Source organism: Colius striatus, chromosome 8 (genome assembly GCF_028858725.1).
Source record: "Colius striatus isolate bColStr4 chromosome 8, bColStr4.1.hap1, whole genome shotgun sequence".
Lineage (NCBI taxonomy): Eukaryota > Metazoa > Chordata > Aves > Coliiformes > Coliidae > Colius > Colius striatus.
Genome location: NC_084766.1, coordinates 20,907,795 through 20,933,021, shown reverse-complemented (window position 1 = coordinate 20,933,021; position 25,227 = coordinate 20,907,795). Strand labels below are relative to the sequence as shown.

The following is a 25,227-nucleotide window of genomic DNA, read 5'->3' as shown; positions in this document are numbered from 1 at the left end:
GCCCCTGTTTCCACCTCTCATAGATGGCTGCTTTCTGCCTGAGTTGTCCCAGCAGATCCTTGCTCATCCATGGAGGCCTCCTACCTCCTTTTCCTCCTTTCTTGTGTATTGGGATAGTGATCCTGGGCTTGGAGGAAGTGGAGCTTGAAGACTGACCAGCTCTCTTGGGCACTTCTGTCTTCTAGAATCATATCCCATGAGATCCGTCCAAGTAGATCTTTGAAGAGCCCAAAGTCGGCTCACCTGGAATCCAGGGTCATGGTCCTGCTTTGTGTCCTGCTCCTTCCACACAGGATCTTGAACTCTACCATCTCATGGTCACTGCAGCTGAGGTTGCCTCCAACCTTCACATCCCCAACCAGGCCCTCCTTATTTGTCAGTACCAGGTCCAGCAGCACACCCCTCCTCATTGGTTCCTCAATCATCTAAGACAGAAAGTTGTTTTCAACAATCTGTAGGAACCTCCTGGTCTGCGTGTGCTTGGCTCTGTGGCTATCCCAGCAAATATCAGGGTGGTTGAAGTCCCCCATGAGGACCAGGGACTGTGATCATGAGGCAGCTCTCAGCTGTCTGTAGAAGGCCTCATCCACATCCTCCTCCTGATCAAGTGGCCTGTAGCAAACTCCTACAACAATATCACCTGCCTTGCCCTGCCCATTAATTTTTACCCATAAGCACTCTACCCCTCATCCCCACCCAGGCACAGTTCAGTACACATTAATTGCTCCCTCACATAGAGAGCAGCTCCACCTCCACGCCTTGTCAGTCTGTCTTTCCTGAACAATACATAACCCTCCATGGCTGTGCTCCAGTCATGGCAGCTGTCCCACCACGTCTCTGTGACCGCAGTGAGGTCGTAGCCCCGCATCCGCACCCACATCTCCAGTTCCTGCTGCTTATTCCCCAGGCTGTGTGCATTGGTGTAGAGGCAGCGCAGGGGCTTACTCAAACACACAGGTTTCACTGGATGGGTGCAGAAGGTTCCTCCCCAGTTTGGCTCTTTCTCAGGGTGGTCAGCCTTCTGTATTTCAGCCCAGTGTGCAGATGAAGGGCACTTATCATTGCATTCCCTGTCCTGCCCTTTATCCCAGCTAGAAGGGACAGCTTGTTCTATTTTGCTTCTCCCCCCATCCCACAAGTCCCTTAGTTTAAAGACCTCTTTATTAAATTTGCTAGTCTACTTCCAAATATTCCAGTGCCCTTACAGGAGAGATGAATCCCATCCTGTCCTATCAAGCTGTAGTCCCCAAGGAAGGATCCATTGTCAAAGTACCCAAAGCCTTCCTGCTGGCACCAGCCTGTCAGCCAGGAGTTCACTTGGCTGACTTTTCCATTGCAAACTCCTCCTTTATCTCTAGTGAACAGGATAGAGGAGAAAATAACCTGAGCCCCTCTACCTTTTATCTGCTCCCCCAAGGTTTTAAAATCCGTCTGGATCTTGGAGATGTCATACCTCAGGACATCATTCATACCTACATGGAACACAAGTAACGGGTAGTAGCCTGCATCCCTGACGAGCTGTGGCACTGTCTCGGCCACATCCCTGATCTTGGCTCCAGGCAGGCAGCACACCTCTCTTGACTCCCTACCTGCTCCACAGATGGTCTCTCAGTGCCCCTTAGCAGCCAGTCACCCACAACAAGCACCCGTTGCCTCTTCCTACGATGTCTATTACCTACTGCAGGTGGAGCAGCTGGTGGGTTGTTTGGTGGATTGTTTGATGGATTGTTTGATGGGTTTTCCCCTTTTGGAACTTGCTCATCGAAGTCCCTTGTGGCCAGTGCCTCATACTTATTTGTAGTGGGCACTCTGGAAGGAGGGCTTTGAAGACAAGCCTTTGTCCTTTTTTTGGTAACCAGGGTCCATGGCTTGTTGGATTCACTGGAGGCTTGCACCTGATTGCACAAGCCTCCGTCTTTCTCCACTTCTTCCCCTCTAATACTGCAGAGCCTACTCACAGTTTCCTGCAGCTCTTTCACCAGGCGCTGCAGGTCCTGAACTTGAGAACACCTATGACACATTGTTGCCACAGAAGCATAGGTCCCTGAGCAGTCTAAACACTCCCTGCATTCCACCTGGACTGAAGCTTCTCTACTAACCAGCTCTGAGTGGATGCATTGACTTTCACTTGGGTTTTTTCCACCTGAGCCTTGGCTTTAGTCCTTAGATGAGTGCTCACCATTTTGCTAGGTTGAAGCTGAAGCTGGGGCACTTCTCTGACTTCTGTTTCTCTAAACCGGCCGTGGGGTTGTTCCCTGCTTGCCCTGCCTGTGCAAACTGCCGCTCCACACCTGGGTGCCTTGTCACTCCCTGTTCGCTGCGCTCCTGGTTGCTCGCGCTCCCTGGGGGACGATTAAATCCCCTGCGGTTTCTGCAGCTCCCCCTCCCTGCAAGACCATCCCCCTCATGAGAGCTGCCTGGTCCTGGCGGCTCATAGTTAAAAATATTATTTTCTTAGCTTTTTTTGCTACAACAACATTAATCTCATTTGATGTAGCAAATATTTGTCTCCAGAGAAAACATATTTAAACTTCCTCTGAGATTACAAAAGTTCCACTGAAGTAAGAAAAGAGAGATTACAAAAGCTCCCTTGAGATTAGGAAAGTTCTACTAAAGCAAGAAGCTTTTCTACTACATCCAAATCGCCACCTAAATCCATCCCAGTCCCCTGTGAAGTGGCCAGTGCCCTCTGTATTTGGCCAGTATCCCTGTTGCACCACAGGGCAAGACATTGCTGCAGAGCTGAGATCCCTGCCCCCACTCACCTTTTCTAGCCCACAGCATCAAGCAATGGATTACAGCACCCTCGGAAGAAAAATGCTGGCAGTCACCTCCAAATCAATCGCTAGTATGCCTGACCTCTAGCAAGAGGCATTAGCAAGCTACTGACAGCTATCACAGTTAAACATTTAGGTCAGGTACTCTTGCTGAAGCTCAAGCCAAAAGAGAGGTACCTGCTGACAGACAGGCTCAAGGTCCCATAGACCTCTCCTCCCACCCCACATGGACTCTGCACCCAGCTGCAGCCTCCCACTCCTCTGTGCTCCTGCTGGTAGTTGTCTGTCCCCTCACTGAGCTGATTCTCCATTCCTCAAACCACAGAAAAATCAATTTCCTTTGTACTTTGGGTAGTTTTCTCTGGCTCCCCAAATGATCTGTTGAGTACTGGTGTGAGCACCAGAAATGGGAGCAGTAAGAGGGTCAGTGGGGTAATAGGACTTCTCTGTCTAACAGCAACAGGCCGCTAGATCAGCTCACCATGATTGAATCCTATCCTCTGGCATGGTCAAGCAAAGTGACTGTGAAGCTTGCATTGGTCCAGCAGCAAAGCTGTACCCCTTTCTGAGGGCTTGGTGTTCAGCCATTAAAGAATGAGAGATGGTACCCGGAGAATGAAGAAATATTTGTACTTCTGAGAACATATTTGGGACATTCATTCACATGTTGCGGAAAAAACTGCAATGAATTCCTGAATAATAAAGATTTGGTAAAATTCTGCTTTAATTATGAGTAGATGAGGTCTATCTTTTCTTTTTTGGACATTTTATTTAAGTTTTACCCTAACTTTGCTTGAGTAAAGAGTAATTTCAATGTAAGTTAATAACAATATGGCATTGGATCTAATAAATTTATGAGATGGCTGCAATAGGTCAGAAAAGCTCTAAATTCTCATGCAGGACAAGAATTACAAACAGAAGAGATGTCACTTATTATACAAACTTGTACAAAAGGAAGAATTAGACTTAAAGAGCCATGTAAGCCCTGCCTATCTTATCAGGAGCTCAGGATTTAGGCCCACCAGGGAACAAAAGACCACCATTAGCCTCAAGTACCAAAGACCTGAGGATTGCCAAAAGGCAGGGACAGCTTAATTGCCACTTAAGATTCAGGACAAAACAGACCAGGCTACTTGGCTTGGGGAAGAAAACAGAAAATAATTTAATGCAACACCAACTAAAGCATAACCATAAAACCCCAAACATAACCAAAATAAAACAACACAGAGTGGTACGACAATGAAGAATCCGACCAGCCCTTTAAGACCATCTTCTCCCCACTCCTCCTTTCTTCCTGGGCTCAGTCCTGATACCAGGGGTTTTTACCTCCTCCCCCTTGAACGGCCCAGGGGGGCAGGGAGTGGGGGTTTCAGTCAGCTGATTTCTGCCATAATGTGGTTTTGGTCTCTTAAGCATAGAGAGACAGGTCTATTGCTTCTTTTGCCACGGAATTTACAGAGGAAGGCAGAGAAGAATGTCAGACCATCCTCAGCCTTAGATACTTGGAGTCAAATTTCCCACCTTTAAAAAGGAGAGTTCTTTGTCTCTTCCCATGAAGACATCCTTTCCACTCTGCTGGTGAGCTACAAAATACTTCAGGGGAATGAGAGACAGAACAGGTCATTATTTCAAGCCCTAAAACTCATCCTAAACCACCAGAGCTCTCCAGTGTTATTGGGAAAAATAACATCAGAGGGCTGCTATTTAAACTACATTAATCTGTAAACCATTAACAGCTTAGGAGCTTTTACCAGAACCAGTTTCTGGGTCACCTTTTCTAGTTGAACTTGGCATGGACTAGTTTTTCCATCAATCAAACAAGTAACGTCCCCATAGGAAAACTTTAACAACAGAGGAAACAATCCAGTTTCTTCTACTAACAGTTCATAGGAGCTTGGTGATAGCTTTTTGAGTTTCTGCTCAAAAAATGAAGTCAGTCAGCAAAGGTGAATACAGCACAACCTTGGTACCAGTTCTAAATCCAAGCCTGGTCCAGATGAACAATTTGCAGACAGCATATTCAGCAATAGTGACCAGCAAATTTGTCCATATACTGAAATAGGCTGTTTCATGCTACTCCATTGGCTCTTTGTAAATGTTTATTTCATTAATTTCCCTAAACAATACCACTACTGCTCATTTCTTTAAAATCTTAATGGAGGGAACAGGTCATTACTATTGATACTAAGATAATGCAACATTTAGCAGTTCTCTGAAGACAAATTGCTGCTTTCAGTATCACGTTGATAGACAGATTCCAATCTCCCTTCCAGTTCCTGCTGATAAAAACACAACTGCTAATACAAACTCAAGAACTATCAATATAGTCAAAACCAGAAGTTGCATTCTCCCTTCCATCAGGCTATAAAGCAGCACAAGGTATCATGTTTATGACTTGATAGGTACCATACCCTTGAATTACATACCGAAGTTGCTCATCTGGTCTGGAGAATGAGGAAGAGTGTGGGTAAAACTGCATAAAACAGTGCACGGTACATTTAAATACTAGGAAAAGGAGAACAAATGGAATGACAGACATTAAAAACTAAGAGTAACATCAAGGCTTAACAGTTAAATGTAAAAATTAAAATTTCAACATCATTTGGAGTATTATAATGTGTTGGAAACAAGCAGAACATTTCAATTCTGTAAGTCACAAATAATAAGGAAATATGGCTTGCATAAAGCATATATATCTTTTATTGGAACATAGATTTCTACCTCCCACAACACCGAAATGTTTAAGTTGTGATGTACTTAATGATTTGGCAATATCTAACAGAAATTTCCTCTTTCATCAGTTATCTTTATCGCATGAGGAAACAGGAGTCACTCCTTAAATTAAATTCAGCATCAGGGCTTTTCTTTGAAAAGCTGTTATGAGAGCCAAAGAGACTGACTGTACTTGCTGTTTCATTTTTTATTACTCATTGGCATCACTGGAGTATGATTATGCTTATGAAGTTTAATTTAGAAGGAAAACTTTCTTTGTGTGAGTTTGTCCAAGAGATTCCCTGCTAGGAACTCAGTGTTCCAGCTTTGCTTAAGCAGCGTCTACATGAGTAGGCACTTCACCAGGCCTTTTTTTCACAAGCAAGAAATTTAATAGTTTTATTAATGGTGAGAACATCTATCTAATCATCTTAATATTATTAATAGATGTTAGAGGAAGTTAGTGTCATGTGGAATTTCACACATTGATATCATATGCTTAAAAAGATGACAGAATTTAAGATCAAAGCATTTTCCCCAGAACTTGTTTCAAAATGGTTTAATTACTTGTTTGAAAACCAAGGATTATTCAAATTTATTATTTGGATAATAAGTTTAGTTGGCTAAACTGCTTAGAAAGAAAGATATCCAGAACATCTTGCATGCAGACTTACCACAAAAGCAATCTCTTCCCTGATTTCAGAACTATTCATTGAACCACTAAAAGCAAACAAACCAAGACTTTTTCTTAGTGGTTGTGGAGTACGAGTGCTCTGAAAGCCACATATCAGGGGATTTACACTTCATAAGGTGAATGCTTAAACTTACGACTGGAAAGCAGACTTTGCTGACCTCCCATCACAGTTAAGAACAGACAGAAACACTTTAATAAGAGAGAAGCTGTAATGTGTCCAAGTGAAGCGTTTCCTGGGATGTTCCTGTTGTGTTATTTTCCTAGGAGGAATGCATTAGATTTAAGTACTCACATGAGCCTCACATTTAATGATATCATATCGGGGCCAGTGGCATTTCTCCCTGCCAAGAGAGGAATAAATGGCTTTTTCAAATACCTGTGAACGAAGAGGTGTCCCTGTAAAACCACTTTCTGAGGAATTCAATCATTGCCTTCAACATCCAGGTATGCTCAAAGCACAAAACCGCTTCGAAGCCACTTTGCAAAGACTTCCCTATTACAGAAGCACAGTACTCCTTCTTTGAAGACTAAAGGCACAAGCTTTTACATCTTTTCTCCCAATGCCTCTTCCTCATCAGCATCTTAAATCCTAAATACAAAGATACAGATAAAGCACGGCCACACCAGCATGGGTCATAAAGCCACTTTGTTGTGGGACAAGGTCAACCTGTGCAACAACATCTCAGCTGTTCCCACAGGTGATCACAGAACTGTCCTTCAGTAAGGAAACACTTGGATCACAGTCACAACATCTATTTCAGAACATGAGTGCTGAGCCAAGTCTGAGACCTTCAAACACCTCTCAAATTTAGAAGTCAAATTCTAGTTGCACTCAGTGACCTAAATAATTCATCAAAAACATGAAGAGTAACATCATGTTTTGCTGGAAAAGAAGCAATAAGAGAACAAGAAGGAACTGTAAGAACCCTCATCTTCTGGTTTCCTCTTAAAAAGTGATCGTGGAGTTACCTAATTGGCTCAGCCCCAGAAGTGAGTCTGGCTCAGAGATGGAGAGAATTTTGAGGAACTTCTTGCAGGAGCCATCTTTACAACCCCTTTCCCAGTACCAGAAATGGCTCCACACAAAACCATGACATAATGCTATCCTAAAACCCAAACCAAAATAAATAACGTGGGATAGTATACATATTTCTCTGTGGAGTAAGAGATTGCACGCCCTTAGTCAAATAAAACTAATTGTTTCTATTGAAGTTCACTGTTATTCTGTAATTTGTATACGGAACAGCTTAAAAATAGTTAGGACAACGATTTCAAATGCATCTACTTCTATAAATTAATTGTTTAGGTACTTATGTAGTAGTTGCCTGTCTCTCCTGGGAGTTGTGAGTGTTGCATGGCACTATTAGGATGCCTCCTATTAGTATCCACATGCAGGCATGTCTGCCTAACACCAAGTAGTTAAACTTCCAGAGTTCAAGGTAGTGAAATATAAACAAATAATTTCTGTGATTTTTTTTTCAGCACTTGTTTTCTCCAGAGCACACACCTGGATATCACAAGTCTACAAGCAAAGAAAAAGCTTATTTGTACAGCAACAAATACTGTAATTCTGTCTTCATCAAAAGAGAAAACCATGTCATTCTATTCCTAGCAATTCACTCCTGTCAAACATTCTCAAGTACTCACTCATATCAGCTTCCTTCCACACTTTTATTGTCTGAGCAATTGAACCCATAGGAGAAGGCATAGGGACATACTGCTGGCTAAGAGCCTTTGAACTGGCTCATCTGACTACACTCAAAATTTTAAAGGTCACTGAGGGTTGTACTGTTTGTACAACCATTTTTTGTTTTGCTTTAAGGCATTAACACATGTCAGAGTGGAAATACTATTTAAGGGCTATTGACCATAGATGACAAGGAAAGAACATCTAAATCTTCCTTGATTAGTCATTTTGACTGTGTATGAGGTCTCCAAGATGATAAAGTATACCTGTGCTCACAAGGTACAATACTTTAAGGAGACCTAAAGAAGACATGCTGTTTAAGTGTACTGAGGTATTTTATTGACATATGCTTCCTTCTCCTTTATCCACCAGTTTTTAACCAGAATTTTATATTCTCTTCAATCTGACATGAAACAGCACTGATACATCACATTAGCAATTTAACTACGATACAAAGGACTCATTTTAAAAGCAAAATACATTTAAAGTCAGTTGGAAATTAAGTGAAAGTGATGCAAGATCATCTTACCTAAATCTTCAAGATATTTAATGAATTGAAAATGCTGATCTTTCATTTTCAACATTTGTCTTCATTCCCAAATAATAGTTTCAGAACTCACCTTTCAACAACAATCTGAGGGTGCATGGAGTCTTTAGTGCACAACAGGGAAGGTAAAGTTTGACATTTTTATGTTATAAAATAAGCCAAAATTTACTTCTCAAAACATTTCTTATTCTCATAGATCATTCAAAAATTAAACAATGTCATAACACTTACACAAAATCCATTCCAAGTCCCTATAAAAGAACACTGGGTTCTTTTTTCTCCTTAGAGATGCTGATGCTAAACAAGTTCAACTGCACTCATCAATACAAAGATCTATGAATATTAAATCCAACAACTTTGGAAACAACCTCTTCCTTAACAAATCTAATCTCACACTTTTCCTTAAGCCTTGGAGAACCTCTATTTCTACCTAATATTTTTTCAATGGAAGTATCCTTTATTTTCATTAAAAGAGAAAAATATACAACCTCCTATGAAATGTTTATATGCAGCAATAGATGAACAGGATACAGCAGGCATCAGAACATATAGATTGATATTTATCTCACAATAAACTCATGAAACAAAATCCTATATGACAGGACAGCAATATGCTGATTGCCAATAGGCTCAAGTAATGTCATAGCAGGAAAAAAAGAGCAGGAAGACTAGGACTTTGCAAGAGAACATAGTCCAGCATGGCCTGTTCTCGACTTTTTATAAAGCTTGACTAAATGGGTTGAGAAATAGGTCAGATTAAACAAAAGGAAAGCCTCTCTGCCCTGTAGCTGCCAGTCAAAACCCCTGGCAGAGCCGTGCTCTGTGTGGGCTCCTGGCAGCAGCTCCTGGGGGCCCATGCTGCTACGAGCAAGGTTCACTCCCACTGGCTCCTTAGAGAACAGCAAGTAGGCCTTAATGAAGCACTTTTATTTTTCTTCTCTCACAGCACTAATCAAGTTTCAAGAACATTCAATTATGTTCTATCATCTACCAACAGTCCTGACTCACAGGAGAGGTCCCAGAGGACTGGACATTGGCAAATGTGACACCCATCTACAAAAACATTTGGAAGAAGGATCCTGGTCAGCCTGTCAGTCTGACCTTAGTGCTGGGGAAGGTTATGGAACAGATCATCCTGAGCAGCATTTTGTGGCACATACGGGCAAACCAGGGGTTCAGGCCTGGCTAACATGGCTTTATGAAGGGTAAGTCCTGCTTGGCCAACCTGATCTCCTTCTATGACAAGATGACCTACTGAGTGGATGTTCTGCTTAATGTTATTATCAATGATCTGGAGGAAGAAAATCAAGTGCACCTTCAGTTAAATTTGCTAATGATACAAACCTGGGCAGGTGTGTATATCTGCTTGAGGGCAGGAAGGCTCTTCAGAGGGACCTGGACAGGCTGGATCCATGGGCCAAAGCCAATTGTATGAGGTTCAACAAGGCCCAGTGCTGGGTCTTGCAACCCCATATAAGGATACAGGCTATGAGATATGTGGCTGGAAAGCTGACCACTGGAAAAAGGCCCTCAGAGTGTTAATTGACAGCAGCTGAATGTGAGCCAGCAGCATGCCCAGGTGGCCAAGAAGGCCAATGGCATCCTGGCCTGTATGAAAAATAGTTTTTCCAGTAGAAACAGATTGGTGATTGTTCACCTGTACTTGGCCTTGGTGAGGGCACCCCTCAAATATTGTGTTCAGTTCTGGGCTCCTCACTACAAGAAGGACATTGAGGTGTGGGAGTGCATCTAGAGATGAGCAACAAAGCTGGTGAAGGGTCTCGAGAACAAGTCTGATGAGAAGCAGCTGAGGGAAAGGAGGTTTTTTAGGCTGAAGAAGAGGAAGCTGAAGGGAAACATGATCCCTTTCTACAACTACCTGAAAGGAAGTCACCATCCCTGGAGACAGTTAAAAGCCACATAGCTGAAAGGCAGAGGGGCATGAATGAAGGCTGATCTTGGCCATGGGATGTTAGTGGATGGACTCAATGACGTTAAAAATCTTTTCTATGTCCTTGCATTGTCTATGGAAAGCTATCCTATTACTAATATTTTTTTAAAAAAAAGACACCTCAAAACAAATGTCCTTTTTCTCACCTTAACTCCAGAGTTACTTCCACTTCCTGAGCTGTCTGATCAAAGAACACCACTGTTATTCCTTGTTTTCTTTCACCAAAGAAAAAAAGCTTGATGTCTATCAAGTAGTGTTCTCATCTTCCTTCCAGAAACCTTCATTTTGTCCTTAATTGGAACACCACGAAGATTGTAAAGGAAGAAGTATTCACCCCCTGACGAATTGAAGCTGAGCAAGGAACAGTCTGTTCAAAATGAGGCTTAGCCACTGGAAAAGTTGGGGTAGGTTGACACAAGAATAGCATAGGCCGTTTTCAACGTATTATCCCTCACAGCATGGCATGCTCAAAAGGAACTATTCAAAGACAATGCTGTTGCTGCACACGGCACTTCATTCAGGTGTTCCATAGTATGAAATGGTTCTATTTCTAGTGTAAGAGTTCTCTTTCTTGTCTGGGGAAAAAAAAAAAAGCCAAAAGGGAGGCAGTCTTAGAAATCTGTTATTAAAGTCATAAGGATTTAAGCTTATCCTTTTGGGTAACTGAAACTTACATCTAAAGTATCAGTTTCCAGTGTATAGAGGGATCAATACTGAAGTAGGTTGTCCTAATTCAGAGAGTTTCAGAAACTAGATTTACTCAAATTTGGAAAAAAACCCACCAAATAGTGGAAGTCACTATTTCTACCCTAGGAGAATTTCTTTTGGGAGATTTGTTTTTAGGATATCAGCACTACATGACTCAACTTCATATACAGAAGCTCTTATTCTCCTCTTCAGCCAACAATGCACAGCAATATACACATCATACAACAATATTGGGGTACAGCTTCCCACAGCCAAGTAAGTTCTGAAGAGAACACAGACCGCTTAAGTATTACCACATATCTTCATGTCAAAATAGACCAAATTTCCATCAAACAGTACTTATCTTGGTCTTTGCTAGGTAAAGACTTGAGCTCTCCTCTGTTAATGGACCATCATCTTTGCTCAACAAGCTGTTTCCAAACCTATCATTCTATGATTTAGTCTTACACTGCAGTACAAACAAAATAAAGAGATGTTTTCACCCTCAGCTTTTCTTTAATTACCATACTTATCAGGAAAAGTCAGAAGATGAAAAGGGAAATGGTGTCCTAGAATACCTTTTAGCTTCATTCTCCACCAGAGCTGAAAGAAGGGCAATGCCAAGCCAGCCTGTCTTGACCAGCAAAAAAAGTAGTATTTCATGTTACGTCAATGAACTGAAAGTGAGCACTTTTATATGTGATAGAATCAAACTGCTTTCTTGGATTTCTTTTTTTTTTATTCCTTTCATACTACACCAATGTTTTTCCTGCTCAGAAAGTAATTGATAATCCTGACATAGACAAAAGATGTACACAAAGTATGATTTGTTTGCTAACATACAGGCTCAAACTCCAAGAGCTCTAGGAAGTACAGAAATCACAATCCATTGACCAAAGCAAGACAAACATTTGAATCAATAGAGAAATCATACATTAAAAGTAAGTAATTCAGCATCATTCTAATCCTGCATTTACCTTCCAAGTGGGGTTTTTTTTTGTTTAAATAAGAGCTATAAGGCTTATGATAAGCAATCAAGTTGTCATTGAAAGCAACACGATGTCATATGAATTTCAATGTGACCTGATCTAGGTGACCCTGCTTCTGCAGGGGGGTTGGACTAGATGATCTCTAAAGGTCCCTTCCAACCCCTACCATTCTATGAATTTCACTGCAAGCAAGTGTAAGGTTATACACAATGGAAGAAACAATTCAGCTGAACGGGCACATGAAAATGGGTTCTAAAATTAACTGAAGCTATTCAGAAAAAAAGTTAATGGTAAATATGAACAATTGATTGAGAACATCTCCTAAAAATGGAAGAACACAGTCAAACTGTTAAGATAAAAATTAATCTCAAGTACTGTCCCATTGTTTGACTGGTAGGACTTAATCTTGTGAATTTACTGTCTCCAGCTACGAGACTTCCATAAAGTCCACATGCACCTACATTAGGCAAGACTGTTCCTTGTCCTGCTCTTCAAGAGTCCTGGAAAGAGATCTATCTAAAAAACTGGATAAAAAGTTGAAGCAATCAAAGAGCTCACTTTGCTAGTTTTAAGTGAGAAAGAACAAAATACCAATCTTTAAGAACAAGTTATGGAAGAGTATAGGGGTACAACTCCATTTTACAGCCAGGAAATTGGAGAAGCAACTTAGTAGGAGAATCTGATCTTACAAGTCCAGATTTCAGAGAAAACCATATTACAGTTTGTTGTCATTAAACTGACTTCACAGCATTGTTGGCCATATTTAAGCTATAGTCACATAAAAAGTAAAGGAAAACTACTTCTACTAAACCAATGTACAAATGGTCATTAGTAATTTATTTTCATTTTTAAAGTCATCACATTTGTTAACAAAGCTGAACTGCAATTTAAAGTCATTTTCTTTCAAGAAAAATAATTTTAATCTCATGTTTATGTCAATGAGTCAATCTTTTGTTTTTTTCTCCAGTCAAACAAAAGATAATACAGAGCATAAGTCTTCAGAAAACAAACAAAACCAACTGTTAAAGTCATTAAAGATTTTTTTGAAGGACAGCAAAGTTGTAACTGTGCTATTAAATATGAGTAGCACTTGCTGTTTGAGCAAACTATCACTGCCCCTACAGACCAACTGGTTGTTGTTGAACAACTTGTTCAACAACAACAGCTTGGAGAAAACAGGAAGAGGGGGCAGGGAGGAGGAAAAGTGTATCTCAGATTGGATGCTGACAGGGAACTCGAGAGATTTCTGTGGCCAGGCCAATACCAAACACCAAAAAGCAATGTTGTAAACAAGATACTCTTCCCATGGTGCAAAACAGATTGATACATTTCTGTTTAAAGAGTTCCCTGTCATAGAATCAGATATGACAGGTGAAACAGACCAAAATAGAGTATTAGTCAAAATAATCCAAGTAAAATCAAACATTGAATGGCTGTCGGTAATTCAAGGAAATAAAAATAAGAAAGCTGCACAAGCAAGAAGTTTGAGTAAACGGTCAACTACTGGGATTGTCTCACTTCATCCATCTCAAGAGTTGGTCATTGTCAAAGTAATGTCAGATCCTCCTAAAAGATGATCAGTGCTATTTGACAAACAATGCAGAATCCTACAAAACCCAGTCACTTCCTTGACTGAAGTAAATGTTGCACTGATGAAACTAGCAGTATCTTAAATGTTTACTCAGTCACTATATCAAGAGTATCTGTTCTATTTGAGCAGAACTGGATGATTAGAATAAAATAGCAAATATCTGAGAGTCGGTCACTTCTAACAGCAGATATTTATGGATATTATAATACTCTAAGAAATATTTTGGTTATAAATTACTCCATTTAGGAGAGTAAATAGAAGATGATTAAAATATCTAAAGTGATGACAATACTTCACATAACCTGGATTCCTTTTGTCCCTTCACAGGATTCATTTCAAAAAATCTTTTAAAAGAATTTATGGACATACAAGTTATTACATATACTTTTCCCCAAAGTTATCATAGTTACACTGGCCACCTGAAAAAGAAGTAACTTAAACTATTCCACACAGGGAGCTTTTACTGCACATTAGGTAAATTACAAAAAAAGAAGATTCAGACAAAAGCCTTCTTGAACAGAATTTCAATTTTTAATGGAATTAGAATTGGAAGTCAACAGCACAATGCTTTACATCTCTATACAGACTTCAGAACATCTTTGAGTATCTATTTACTTTCTATATACAATCAACTGAAACAATACAATGAAATAGGTCCTAACTAGGAAACATGAACATGCTTTTTCAAGATTTAGCTGGTTTTGATCGTAGTCGTCGCTTGATAATTAGATGATCACTTTCCTTCTCTTTTGGTTCTATAATGATCTGAAAAAGACAGCATTTTAACACTTACTCAGCATTCTTCACAGAAAAGTGACATGCACTTCTAGACCTTTGTAACCAACAACATGTTTATTTCCAGAGCTGTTTTCAGAATAAAATCTACATATTAACAGAGTTAGGGGTCACTCCAGGATAGATATACCATTTTACTGCATCATAAGCAACAAACATCAGGAACATTCAAAATTCCATTTCTGTTGAAATAAAGTCCAAAGGAAAAAAGTGATTTAAATGCAGCTCTCACTTCTAATCTCTCACACCTATTTTGTGAAAGAGGAATATTCAGCAAACATTTTTAGCTTAAATTCCTTTATCTTTCTCTGACTTTCCCTGAATTCAGTCTTTCACTTCTCCTTTTAATTCCTAGCTTCTTACCTATGCAGTACATCAATGCTGGGAAGACAGGTGAGAAAGGAGACCAAAATAAACATCTATGTAAAATTAAAAAAAAATAGGTCAGTACTGTCAAACCTCTTCTGTGGCTTGACTACACCTTTAGGTTTGTTCTGTCCCCCTAATATTTTATTTTAAGCTAAGGTTACAGACATAGATTACAGTGGACAGAACAGTAACCCAAAATCACTTACCGAAGAAGCAGAAATATTTAGAGGGCAAGAAATGTCATTTGAAAGCAACTTTCTTTTAGCTTTTTTTGGCTTGAGCTCATTTTCTTTGACACTTTCTGGTTCTACAGACTTGGGAGTGCTTATTGTTGCAATGAGCTTCTTAGCTAGAAGAAAAATTTTCACATAAATCAATGTCTTACTGGTTTTGCGAGCCTCAACAATAATGAATTAAGCAAACTTTATTGAAAACAGTTAAAAGGATGAAACAAATGTAGTCTAAAGCTTAAATATAAAAATTCAGAAGTGTTATTTGACTACCACAGTTTTACTTAGCTTTAGATGCAAAAGCTTAAAGGACACATTAACTTTTTTGTGCTGACAGAAAAGCAGGGTAGACTCAATTTTCTCAATATACTTGTGTAGTTTTATCAAATTGGTATTAGCTCTATAAAGAGATGACTATATGCCTATGAGCTACAAGGACAGAAGGAATCTCAACCAACAGGAAGTTAGGCAAATGAGGGAAAAGGTGCAGGTCATGGTAATAAAGGTTAGAAACTGGAACTCATTTGCTCAAATTTAGTATTTTCAGAGTAGTCTAAACTCAGCTTTCATGAACCATGATATGTTGTCCTTAAGGAACCAATCTGACAAACCTAGAACATTTTAAAAATACCACTATCAATGTCTCGACTGTCTTACAGTGTATAATTAAGGCAGACTTTATAGCAAGTCAAATTTTCAAGTTAGTAGAGAGATTTTAGTTTGAACTCTTGACATTGAATAATGACTGACCTTCTTTTAACCAAGCAAATAATAATGTGTCTTTTAGAATTTAACACTGGCGATTCCTTGTGCACTCTGCTAATTTTAATGGTTTTTTGGTTTAAAGCCCAGTAACTCAGAGTTTATTACTTACTATAGGAAAAAAAAAAAATCAATGGAAAATCCTAGCAGTTAGTCTTCTGAAGGCTATGCTTAAATTCAACTACATCCCATAACTGTTTCACAGTCAGTTAATGAAAATATTTGGAAGGCTTTAATAACCTTCCCCTCTCACATACATACAACAAGAAACATTACTACAGTTTCCACAGAAACAAAGCAGGTAGTGTCAGAAGTGGGATTGCTTATAGAATAAGGTAAGATTTGGAGTCTGCATTCAGCTCTTGGTTATTTTAGAGCAGCAGGGCAAGTTTCTGAACTTGCCCTTAAGTGTTTGCTGTCAGCAAGAACAAAGGAAGTGTTAAGCTCAATGTCTGAGTTATCATTGCATATAAGTGCATAAACTTATACGCACATATTTCACATTGCACCCTTTCATTCCACCTCTCACCCATTCATTTGCCTCTCACACTCAAGCTAAACTTTAGAACCAGGAGGTCCCTACAATCAAGACAGTTTTTTCTACACTGCATGATTCAATATAGCAGGCCTCAGTTCAGACTCCATTACTTTACAAATGAAAGAACTTAATGAAGCAGATGTGTCCTCAAAAACCATACACACCAATAGACTGCAGTACAAAAAACCCTTCTACAATGCCCATAGAAGATAGGATAAAACTTATTTATTCTGTACAAACCTTTAGACTGAATCATAGAAGAAGTTTGGAAAAAATCTCCAATTTTTTGTAGTGTTCCATCTTTCTTTTTAGCTGACTTCTTACTTGAAGTGGATTCTTTGTTTCTTAAGGAGTATTCTTTTCTAAATGGCTGTGCAACAGACATCTGTACAGAAATACAAGATCATTGTTTAAATTGAAAATTGACTTTGTTTCACGTTTAATTCCATTTTATTTGACTATGATGTTATTCTCAAGCTGACATTTTGAGCTTTGCTACTGATACCTCTGTTCATTATACTAATGATACAGCAAGTAATGTAGGTAATCTTATTTTACATCCAGAATAAATTAATTGTTAAGGTTTCATAGAATACAGTTAAGGATACGAGTAATATAGGGAAGAAACAGTTTCTTTAAAACGAGTAGATTCAGAGTTGTAGAGCATTTTATCAGACAAACTGTTCTAGTTATAAGCAAATCTTTAACAAACCGATGGGCAAAATAAATCTGTTATCAACTCTCTGAACCTGTCCAGGTTACTACTAAGGTCCAAAATTGCTTTTTTATGATTGCCATGCACACTTAAGTAAAGCTGAGTTTCACATCATTTAAGGCATTGCCTACATCATCATTTATATTAATAATATAGTCTTCCTAACTACTGAATACGCAATATCCTTCCCCTTTGAATGTACATTGCAGCTAGTACATATTCTTGGCAAGTACAGACTTACTGCCTTTGGTTCATGTACAGAGTTTAGCAGGAAGACAAAGTAAGTGTTTAGGAATCCTATTCAAGTATACAGATAAGGATGAGGTATTGCTACATAAGAAATGTTTGCTCTGTTCACATGTTTACTCCATTCACAAGTCCACCTTTACAGAAAAAGCCAAATTAACTTCAAAAATAGAGCAAAACCAAACCATTTTCTTGTTGATTGTAGAAGGTGAATTTGTCATAGCAGGTGATGCATTTTTCTTGTTTTCAATTATCACAAAATCCTAAGAATGTAAATATAACACATTTTTAACTAGGATTCTTCTGAAAAGAAGAACAATTACTTACATTACAGATGCAGCCTCTGCTTAAATGCTATGACTAACAGTGAGGCACTGGCTAATACTGGATAGAGTTAACTATTCAGAAATGAATTTAACACGAAATCAACATGTAGAAGGGAACTAGAAATACCTGTGCTCAAACTATTCTGACATTTACTATTTTTTCTGTTATTTTTCCTAGGTCTGTCTTTAAGAGATTTGACAAAATACACATATAAATATAAACTAATTCAATAAATCTAAATGTACACCCAGATTTAAAGTGACAGCTTTAAAAACAGGTTGGTAGCATACTACTGTTAAAACTGTCACCAAAAAAATGTCCTCTATCTTGTGATGTGGTGCCAAGAGATTTAACCGATTGCCATACTTCTTGATAACAGTTTGATTAGAAGGGAGTCTCTGCAAAAGACTCAGTTTATTTCTAAAAAGGGCCTGTTTTACTTTTTAAAAATTTGGGATGAGTAGTATGTGGTTATTTTAGCAGCACTCGTTTCCCCTTAGTCCTTAGTTTTAGTGCTGACAAGGTGCTTTTCAGTTTTAGAAAATTTAAAACACAAGTTGTGTCTGTCTTCAGTAAACTTGTGACAGTTGAAGTTACTGAACCATTTTAAAATTGATTTCTGTGTGGCGTATGTAACATGGAAAAAAATATTTAAGAGTAACATTCAAGTGAATCAAACAGCAGTACTAAAAAATTTAGTTCCACATTACTGAAAGTTCCTTGGCTAAACATTATCCCATAAGGGTATGAATATAGACTGCTATACTACAAAAGGATTTAAATGGACTGCTAAAACAATCTTCTCTAAAATCATGGATAGCTACGTTAGATTAAATACTTTCACCTATAGACAAGGTTCGGTACTTTTTCAGCCTTCTCAAGAATGGTTATTTTTACATATTTTTCCAGCAGCCTGAGAAAATACTACTCTTGAGGAAAAATGGTTCAAAACATAAGGGGAGAAAGAGAAGATTTCAGTATTCCTTAGATATATCATTAGGATCTCAGTAAAAATCAGAAGATTAAGACAAGATTTTCAAAAACGATCGAGTAATATACTGAAAAACTGTCCAACATATTTTGTTGGTTGTTCTTTGTTATACCTCATCCAACACTTCACCCTTCCTTTTCCTTTTTGGCTTGAGGATTTTAACTGTAACTGGCAAGGTGTCATCCTGGTGCTTCATCTCCATCCTATTGGGTTGCAGAGGTGTGAACTGGATTTCCATCTCTGGTTTTGGGAACCGACTAGTTTTTTCACTTTCTGTGGACACCTCAAAAGAGTCAAGGACAACTTCTGAATGGGCCTGCAAGCATATGGAAATATTAAGAAAACAAGTTTTAAAATAGCTATGAGTTAAAAACCTATAATACATATCCCTCCTCAGTATATTGCAAGACAGCATTCCATTTTCCAGCTGTTAGCTTTTGGAACACTTATAAATACTTAAATAGAAATGAAGAAATCTACTTCAACTGTAGCAGAATTTAACTTTTAGTTTTTCTATTTAAAAAGTTAACAGTTTTATTTATAACCACAGAACTTCAAAGTCTGCCTTGCTGAACTCAGTCCGATCCTTTATTTCCAATTCATTTTCCTTAAGGATAGAGATAGTCACAGTTTCCACAGCTAGTAGAATAGAACGCAGTAGGATTGATGTGATTTTCCTCATCTTAACTTGGCAGCGAGTGTGAAATAAAAGTATAGTCTTTCTGTAGCTTATCATTACAGACGTTTCCGTTCTACACTGAAGAAGTTAACTGTGTGAATAACAAGGTTCATTGGCAAGCTATAAGCCACATTTAACTTATGAGAGACCTCTACATCACTTTTTTTCCTGGAGGAAGAGAAGGCATTCAGGCAGCACCACTGCCTGCAAGATAAAGACCTTGTCTTGTAATTGCTTACAACCAAATCACAAGAACTGCACGGTGCAAGCACGATGGAGAGGTCAATTTGCACAACTCCTCTTCCTCAGCAGCACTTATCTTGCACCATTCACTCAAGTCTGTTTTTCTCGGCAAAACCAGCAAGTCAGAGTAGTGGTCTGCTCAGCTCCTGCATCTCTGTGGCAGCAGTTGAGCTCTGACTATCATACACAAGTTCAGCAGCTGTTTGAATTAAATATATACGATAGGCTGCTAGAGTTGGTAGTGGTCAGAAATGGCAGGTGGCTGCTACTACTGCTGACAGTAGGGTCCCAAACAGACTCCTCAAAAAAGAAAATGATCAAAGCTCATGGAAAGCCAAAAGGTAGTCACATTCTTCAACTTCTGCTGGGATTCTGAGGGGGAACACCAGCACCATTGCATTCCCAAGAATGGAGTTTGTGAATAAAACCATTTTTTCTATATAACTGCTACTTCATGAAGAGTTTTGAAACTTCTACGGCTAATTACACCAGCCATTCCTAACAAAGCTACACACAGGAATTTTACAGTTGAAGAAAGCAAATCCAGTTTTCCCTGTCTTTGCTCACCCATTTAAAAGAGATTGTGTATTTTTTCAGATTATTTGTCTAATAATCAGCCACTTCAGAAGCATCAGCAAGAGGTAAGTTTTCAAGAGCACAGAGTTGAAGTCAGTTATAATTATTCACATGATTATATTATACAGCTTTTCTTTCTACCAAAAGCCACTAGGATCAGGTAATCTGATCACCAGGAAAGGGATTTGCAGAATAAAACTTTAGAACTGTTCAGGCAACACAGCACATTTTCTTCTCTACTCTGCATTTAGCAAAACCCATACCACCGCATAAAGTTTTCAAATAAAGTTCTATACCAACCTCATTTAATGAGGATGCACTGCTAGGACATTGAGATAATGAGTAATTATCTTTAACTTTGTTATATGTAACAGGAGTACTTGTCCAGCTATTGGATTAGCCTTGCTTTGTTTTTCTGGAAACTGTAAATATTTAGAATGAGTAAAGTTGTGCTACCGTAAACCTCAAAATGTTTTGAGGTTCCTGAAGTTAAAATATAAAAGCTCAGGCATAGATAGGCTAAGGAACACGCGGGCTGAAAACCACCACAATTTTAAGGCAGTAACATCTACTTGGAAGGTGACCATAAGATGCGCCCCGATGGGTCTCACCAAGTGTCCATCTAGTTCAATATTCTGCCTCCAACAGTAGCACAGGGAGATGCCATTTAGGGTAACGTAAGTGATCCTTGTCCACCTTGTCACCTCTTCCCTCCATACTCTCCCAGGACTCTCAGTTGTTGTATTAGAAGCATCAGAGGGTACAGCTCTACCTCAGAGTATCTATTTATGAATAGATTTATGGATTTCTACTACAAATTTTTCTTAATCCTGCTGACAGTACTTGTTTCTACCACCTCCAGAATATCACTAGCTGCTTCATATAGGAATGGTATTTTAACTGTTTTAAAATTATCTCCTACTAGTTCCATCAAGTTCTGCCCAGTTCTTGCAGGATTTTAGGAAAGATAGTTCTGCCTTCTGTTTACTTACCAGAGTCAGAATTGTCAACCTTAGTCCCATAACCCTCTGGTGGCTTTAATCTCTTTTAAACTGAGTGTCACCTTCTTAGCCTTTCCTCATAAGGCAGGAAACACACATTGACTTGATCACTTCAGGTTTTCTTATCTCCACCATGTCTTCCCTGAGGGCTACTTACTTGACTTTACCCCCAAGGCTTGATCCCATTCACTTCAACACTACTGTAACAGTTTCTCAGTCAATAAATACCATTAGCAGTCTCTCCTTATTCATAACATTCAGTATTGTTGCATCTGCATTGAGGTAAATGCTTCAGCTCAACATTTCTTCTCTATAACTAATTTTATAGCAAAAAAAAAAAAATAGTTTTATGGTGTGCTCTTAATTGCTGTTATAAAGCAGAATAAAGCAGTAAATCCTTATGAGAGCTATTCTGTGCTCCCTCACCCTTCAGAAGCTTTATCTATACAGCAGTAGCTAAACACATGAAGCAGCAAGAAACTAGAGACAGTCTTATTTGGCAGCAGACAGGAAAGAAATTCAGTTCAGTTCCATAACAAGAGGAAAATGACATCTTCTCACAGGCAGAGGAGGGACTGCTAGGAAATCCATGTTCAAATCCGTCCATTATTAATTAGCAATGGAGCCACATAACATTCAGTTTGGCAGAACTATCTCATTAAATACTAATCATGTAGCCTACAAGCATTCAGTCAGAATCAAGTCTCAGTACAGTGGCAAGCCTTTTAATTTTTGTTCACAAAATATGCAAAATTGATCTTTTTTTTGTATAAGATTCAAATACTGATTTGATTTGAAGTGAGGTTGTACAAGATACTTTCTTGTTCTCGTAAAACCCCATATAGGCTGGCAGCTCTAACTACAGAAGTGTCACACTGTAGGGGATACCACAGAAGTTGTTTGAGCTGAAATCCACTCAGCATTGACATAACCAAACTGAGATGACACTACACATATCATGGCTTAAAATCTCTAGAATCTGGATTAACTAGTTTTTTTTGCCTTAGTCTGATAACGTAGACAGAGGTGGTACTCTATTAACTTTAGTACTTCTTTTGTTTGAGAGCAAGTGTGAAAGAGGGACAGAAAGAATGAACAAGGATTCAGAATTGAAGTTAAAGTACAAAGAAATACAGCTAGTAACTTTTGGGAGATTGCCAACATTGCTGCAATATATACCAAGAAAACAACAAAACAGAAGTTATTAACATCATCAGTATATACTCTCTATAAATATAACAAGTATACCTCTTTGTTTACAGACTGATCTATTTTGTCTTCTTCTTCAGGTAAAAGTATTTCAGTCAAAGACTGAACACTTTCATGATCAATGCATTGTTTAATTTCCTTTATAACGTCATCTTCCTCAGCCAGTTGTTCTCTTAGTTCTGTATCAGTTTCCTTATCCTAATAACAATAGAAAAAAATTGCCACAAATTGTAGAATTGGCAAAAGAAATTCACATATACATGAGCATCATTACTATTACTTGACAGTATCAGTTCTAGAATTTCAGGCTAAACAAATCAGTTATCCAACAAGAAGCCAATAATTGTGTATGAATGGCTGCTACTTGAAGTGAAGAAGTCATACGTCACCATAGTTTACCTTCAGTTCTTCCTGCAGCTTTATCAATTCCTCTTTTTCATATATGTTTTTCTCCTCATTTTTGCTTATCTCTTGCTGCTCGTCACTATTGCTCTGGTTCTCTGCACTACTCAGCTCTCTACATTTCTGCTTCCATGCTTCCAGTTCTAGTCAGGACACAAAATGAGGTTCCATAATGTACAGTTTCAAATGCACATTTCACCACATTCACATCTTTCTACTAAAGTTACTTAGATTTATCAGCTATGACCACAAAAGGGCAATAGAAGCCTTTAACTATTACAAGTCTGTTATGTAGTACGTAAAATTAATGCCTAAAGAGCAGTCAAAGAAAAACAGAAATTTAAAGCAGCTATCACAACACAGTCAAAACAATTTTGCCTCCTTGCTCCCTTTCCATGGGGAGATTACCCAAAAGTAATATGTTGTTTTCTTCTGATTTGGCTTCAATGACTTGATCTTGTTTAATCTGAGTCTGTTCTTGTTCTTCTAGTGTCATCCTCATATCTTCAATGACTTTTTCCTTTGCACGCAGCTCTGAAGATTTGAAAATAAATTTACAGATGAGCTCCCCTCTTAGTTCCAACCTTTCTCTCAAAGTGCCTTCATTACAAGTCATTTCCCCATACTCTACATAGAAATAGAGCATCTCTACTGAACTATCCCAATCTAAAATTTTTAAGTGGTTCTCAACTCAATTTACATAACCATTTCAGTGTTAACACTAGTCAGCCTATGGCTTGTATTATATGAGAAACTAACCATTATTCCACTACTAAATGTATGACAAACATGCAGAAGTTGCTATTATGATAGTTCATATTTCAGTGTTTGATTTTGTCAAAACGGTCGACTAAAATACCAACATTTAATGAGCTACCACTACTAAGCTACACTTTCTCTGGGGCTTGTGTCTCATTCTGAGACTGTTTCTTTGCTTTCAGACACACTTGCTAATAATCACAATGAAAATTAGTTCCTGTCACATTTTAATGTCGAGGTTGAAGTTTCCCAGAATTTTAAAATACAAATATACAAACTCCCCAAATTCTTTAACAACGTGACAACCCAGTAGGTTACCATTACACACACACACACACAAAAGGCTCTTTGCTGACCTTCTTGTATTTTCTCGCACTGTTTAGAGATTTCTTCCAGCTTTTTCTTATTGAACTGCTCCTAAATATCACATGGAAAATGAAATAAAGAAAACATGTATAAACAAACAACTGTTTACTAGTAATGTGTATCTCCTCATTCTAAACTTTAAGAAGATGAATAAAGTATTTATTCAAACTTCAGCTGGTTGCTCTTTCTCTAAACTTTCTCCCACTGCTTGGAAAACTTGCCTCATTAATGAAGTAGTTGAAAATAAGAGTAAGTAGAATTTGAAAAAAATACCTTTTCAAGGTGCAGGATTGTGCATTGTTTGATCTTTAATGCTTCACTAAACTCATTTTTCACTTTTTGAAGTTCATGAACTTTGTTCCTCAGGGATTTCTCCTCAGATTTCATTGTACAGATCTATAAAACATACAAAGACAGCAAGCAAAGCTAACATTCGGCTTTAGCATTTTTTAATCTAAGTTATTTAAACAACATTTAATAATCAAATAATAAATTGAAATAACTAAATACTTTTAAAATTCTTGCAAGCAACTTAGCTAAATTTCTGGGACTGGAAGTGTACTATATTGTACATCCTTCTTTACTTTATGACCAGAGTAATATATTTGGCAGAAAAAAGGAAACCAAAAAAGTCCATGAGAGAATAGCCTAATCAAGCTACCAATTCAGAAGAAAAAAGTTTCCCAGCCTTCTGACTGATTGGATCCGCTTCCTTTGTACTTCTTAGTGGATCATACACTGAAAGTTCAGTAAGAAAAGGTCTTCAAATGTCTTCTCCCACTTCCTGAACTAATACGAACACTTTAAAACTTAACTTTCAAGCTGAAACTTTTTCTATAGCCTCTGGGATTTTAAGTTCTTGCACAATCCCATGAGATTCTAAGAAATTCTACTGCATGATAACTAAACACCAACAGCATTAGTAAGGTACTCCATTTTTCATTTCTTCTCCTTAACCCTAATAGAAAATATAGCTCAGATCTTAAAAAAATCTCTAGAAGTTAGTGTTTTACTTCTCTGACAAATCCCTCTTTTCCTTCCAGAGACCAGTATTTTCCACAAATCTGAAGTCTGAGGTTTTGGAATGAATCATAAACAACCTAAAGCTACTGTTTCTATAAAGATTATGGCTAATCTGGTTACAAAGAAGGACTTGATAGTTTTCACAAAGCTTTTTCAATGTATTACTAAAATTTTCACCTTAGCTTCCAATTTCAGTAGCAACATAACTTAAGATCCACTGCTACTCTAAATGTATCAGTCAAAAGAGTCGTATTATGAATCCCTTTCAACGTTCATAGCTTAAGATTTGTGAAAAACTGTTTCATTAACAGAACCCCAAGCACAGACTTACAGAAGAAACATCTGGCCCATGATTACCAAC

The 25,227-nt window shown here is 38.4% G+C and overlaps 1 protein-coding gene across 5 annotated transcripts in view; it reads right to left on the bottom strand.

The window, feature by feature from the left end:
• Positions 1–14,224: 14,224 nt before the first annotated feature.
• Positions 14,225–25,227, bottom strand: part of KIF20B (kinesin family member 20B) — a 36,612-nt gene continuing 25,609 nt past the window's right edge. For 3 of the 5 annotated variants that reach the window (XM_062001122.1, XM_062001123.1, XM_062001125.1), the window contains 10 exons: positions 24,117–24,239; positions 23,834–23,894; positions 23,127–23,252; positions 22,716–22,861; positions 22,356–22,514; positions 18,721–18,924; positions 17,476–17,553; positions 16,570–16,714; positions 15,006–15,148; positions 14,225–14,400 (listed from right to left, as the gene is read on the bottom strand). In XM_062001122.1, the coding sequence (XP_061857106.1) occupies positions 14,320–14,400; positions 15,006–15,148; positions 16,570–16,714; positions 17,476–17,553; positions 18,721–18,924; positions 22,356–22,514; positions 22,716–22,861; positions 23,127–23,252; positions 23,834–23,894; positions 24,117–24,239 (1,266 nt within the window). In that variant the 3' untranslated portion in view covers positions 14,225–14,319. Of the gene's footprint in view, positions 14,401–14,793; positions 14,850–15,005; positions 15,149–16,569; positions 16,715–17,475; positions 17,554–18,720; positions 18,925–21,354; positions 21,424–22,355; positions 22,515–22,715; positions 22,862–23,126; positions 23,253–23,833; positions 23,895–24,116; positions 24,240–25,227 lie in introns of those variants that run through there. The other 2 variants (XM_062001124.1, XM_062001126.1) reach the window with 2 other exon arrangements.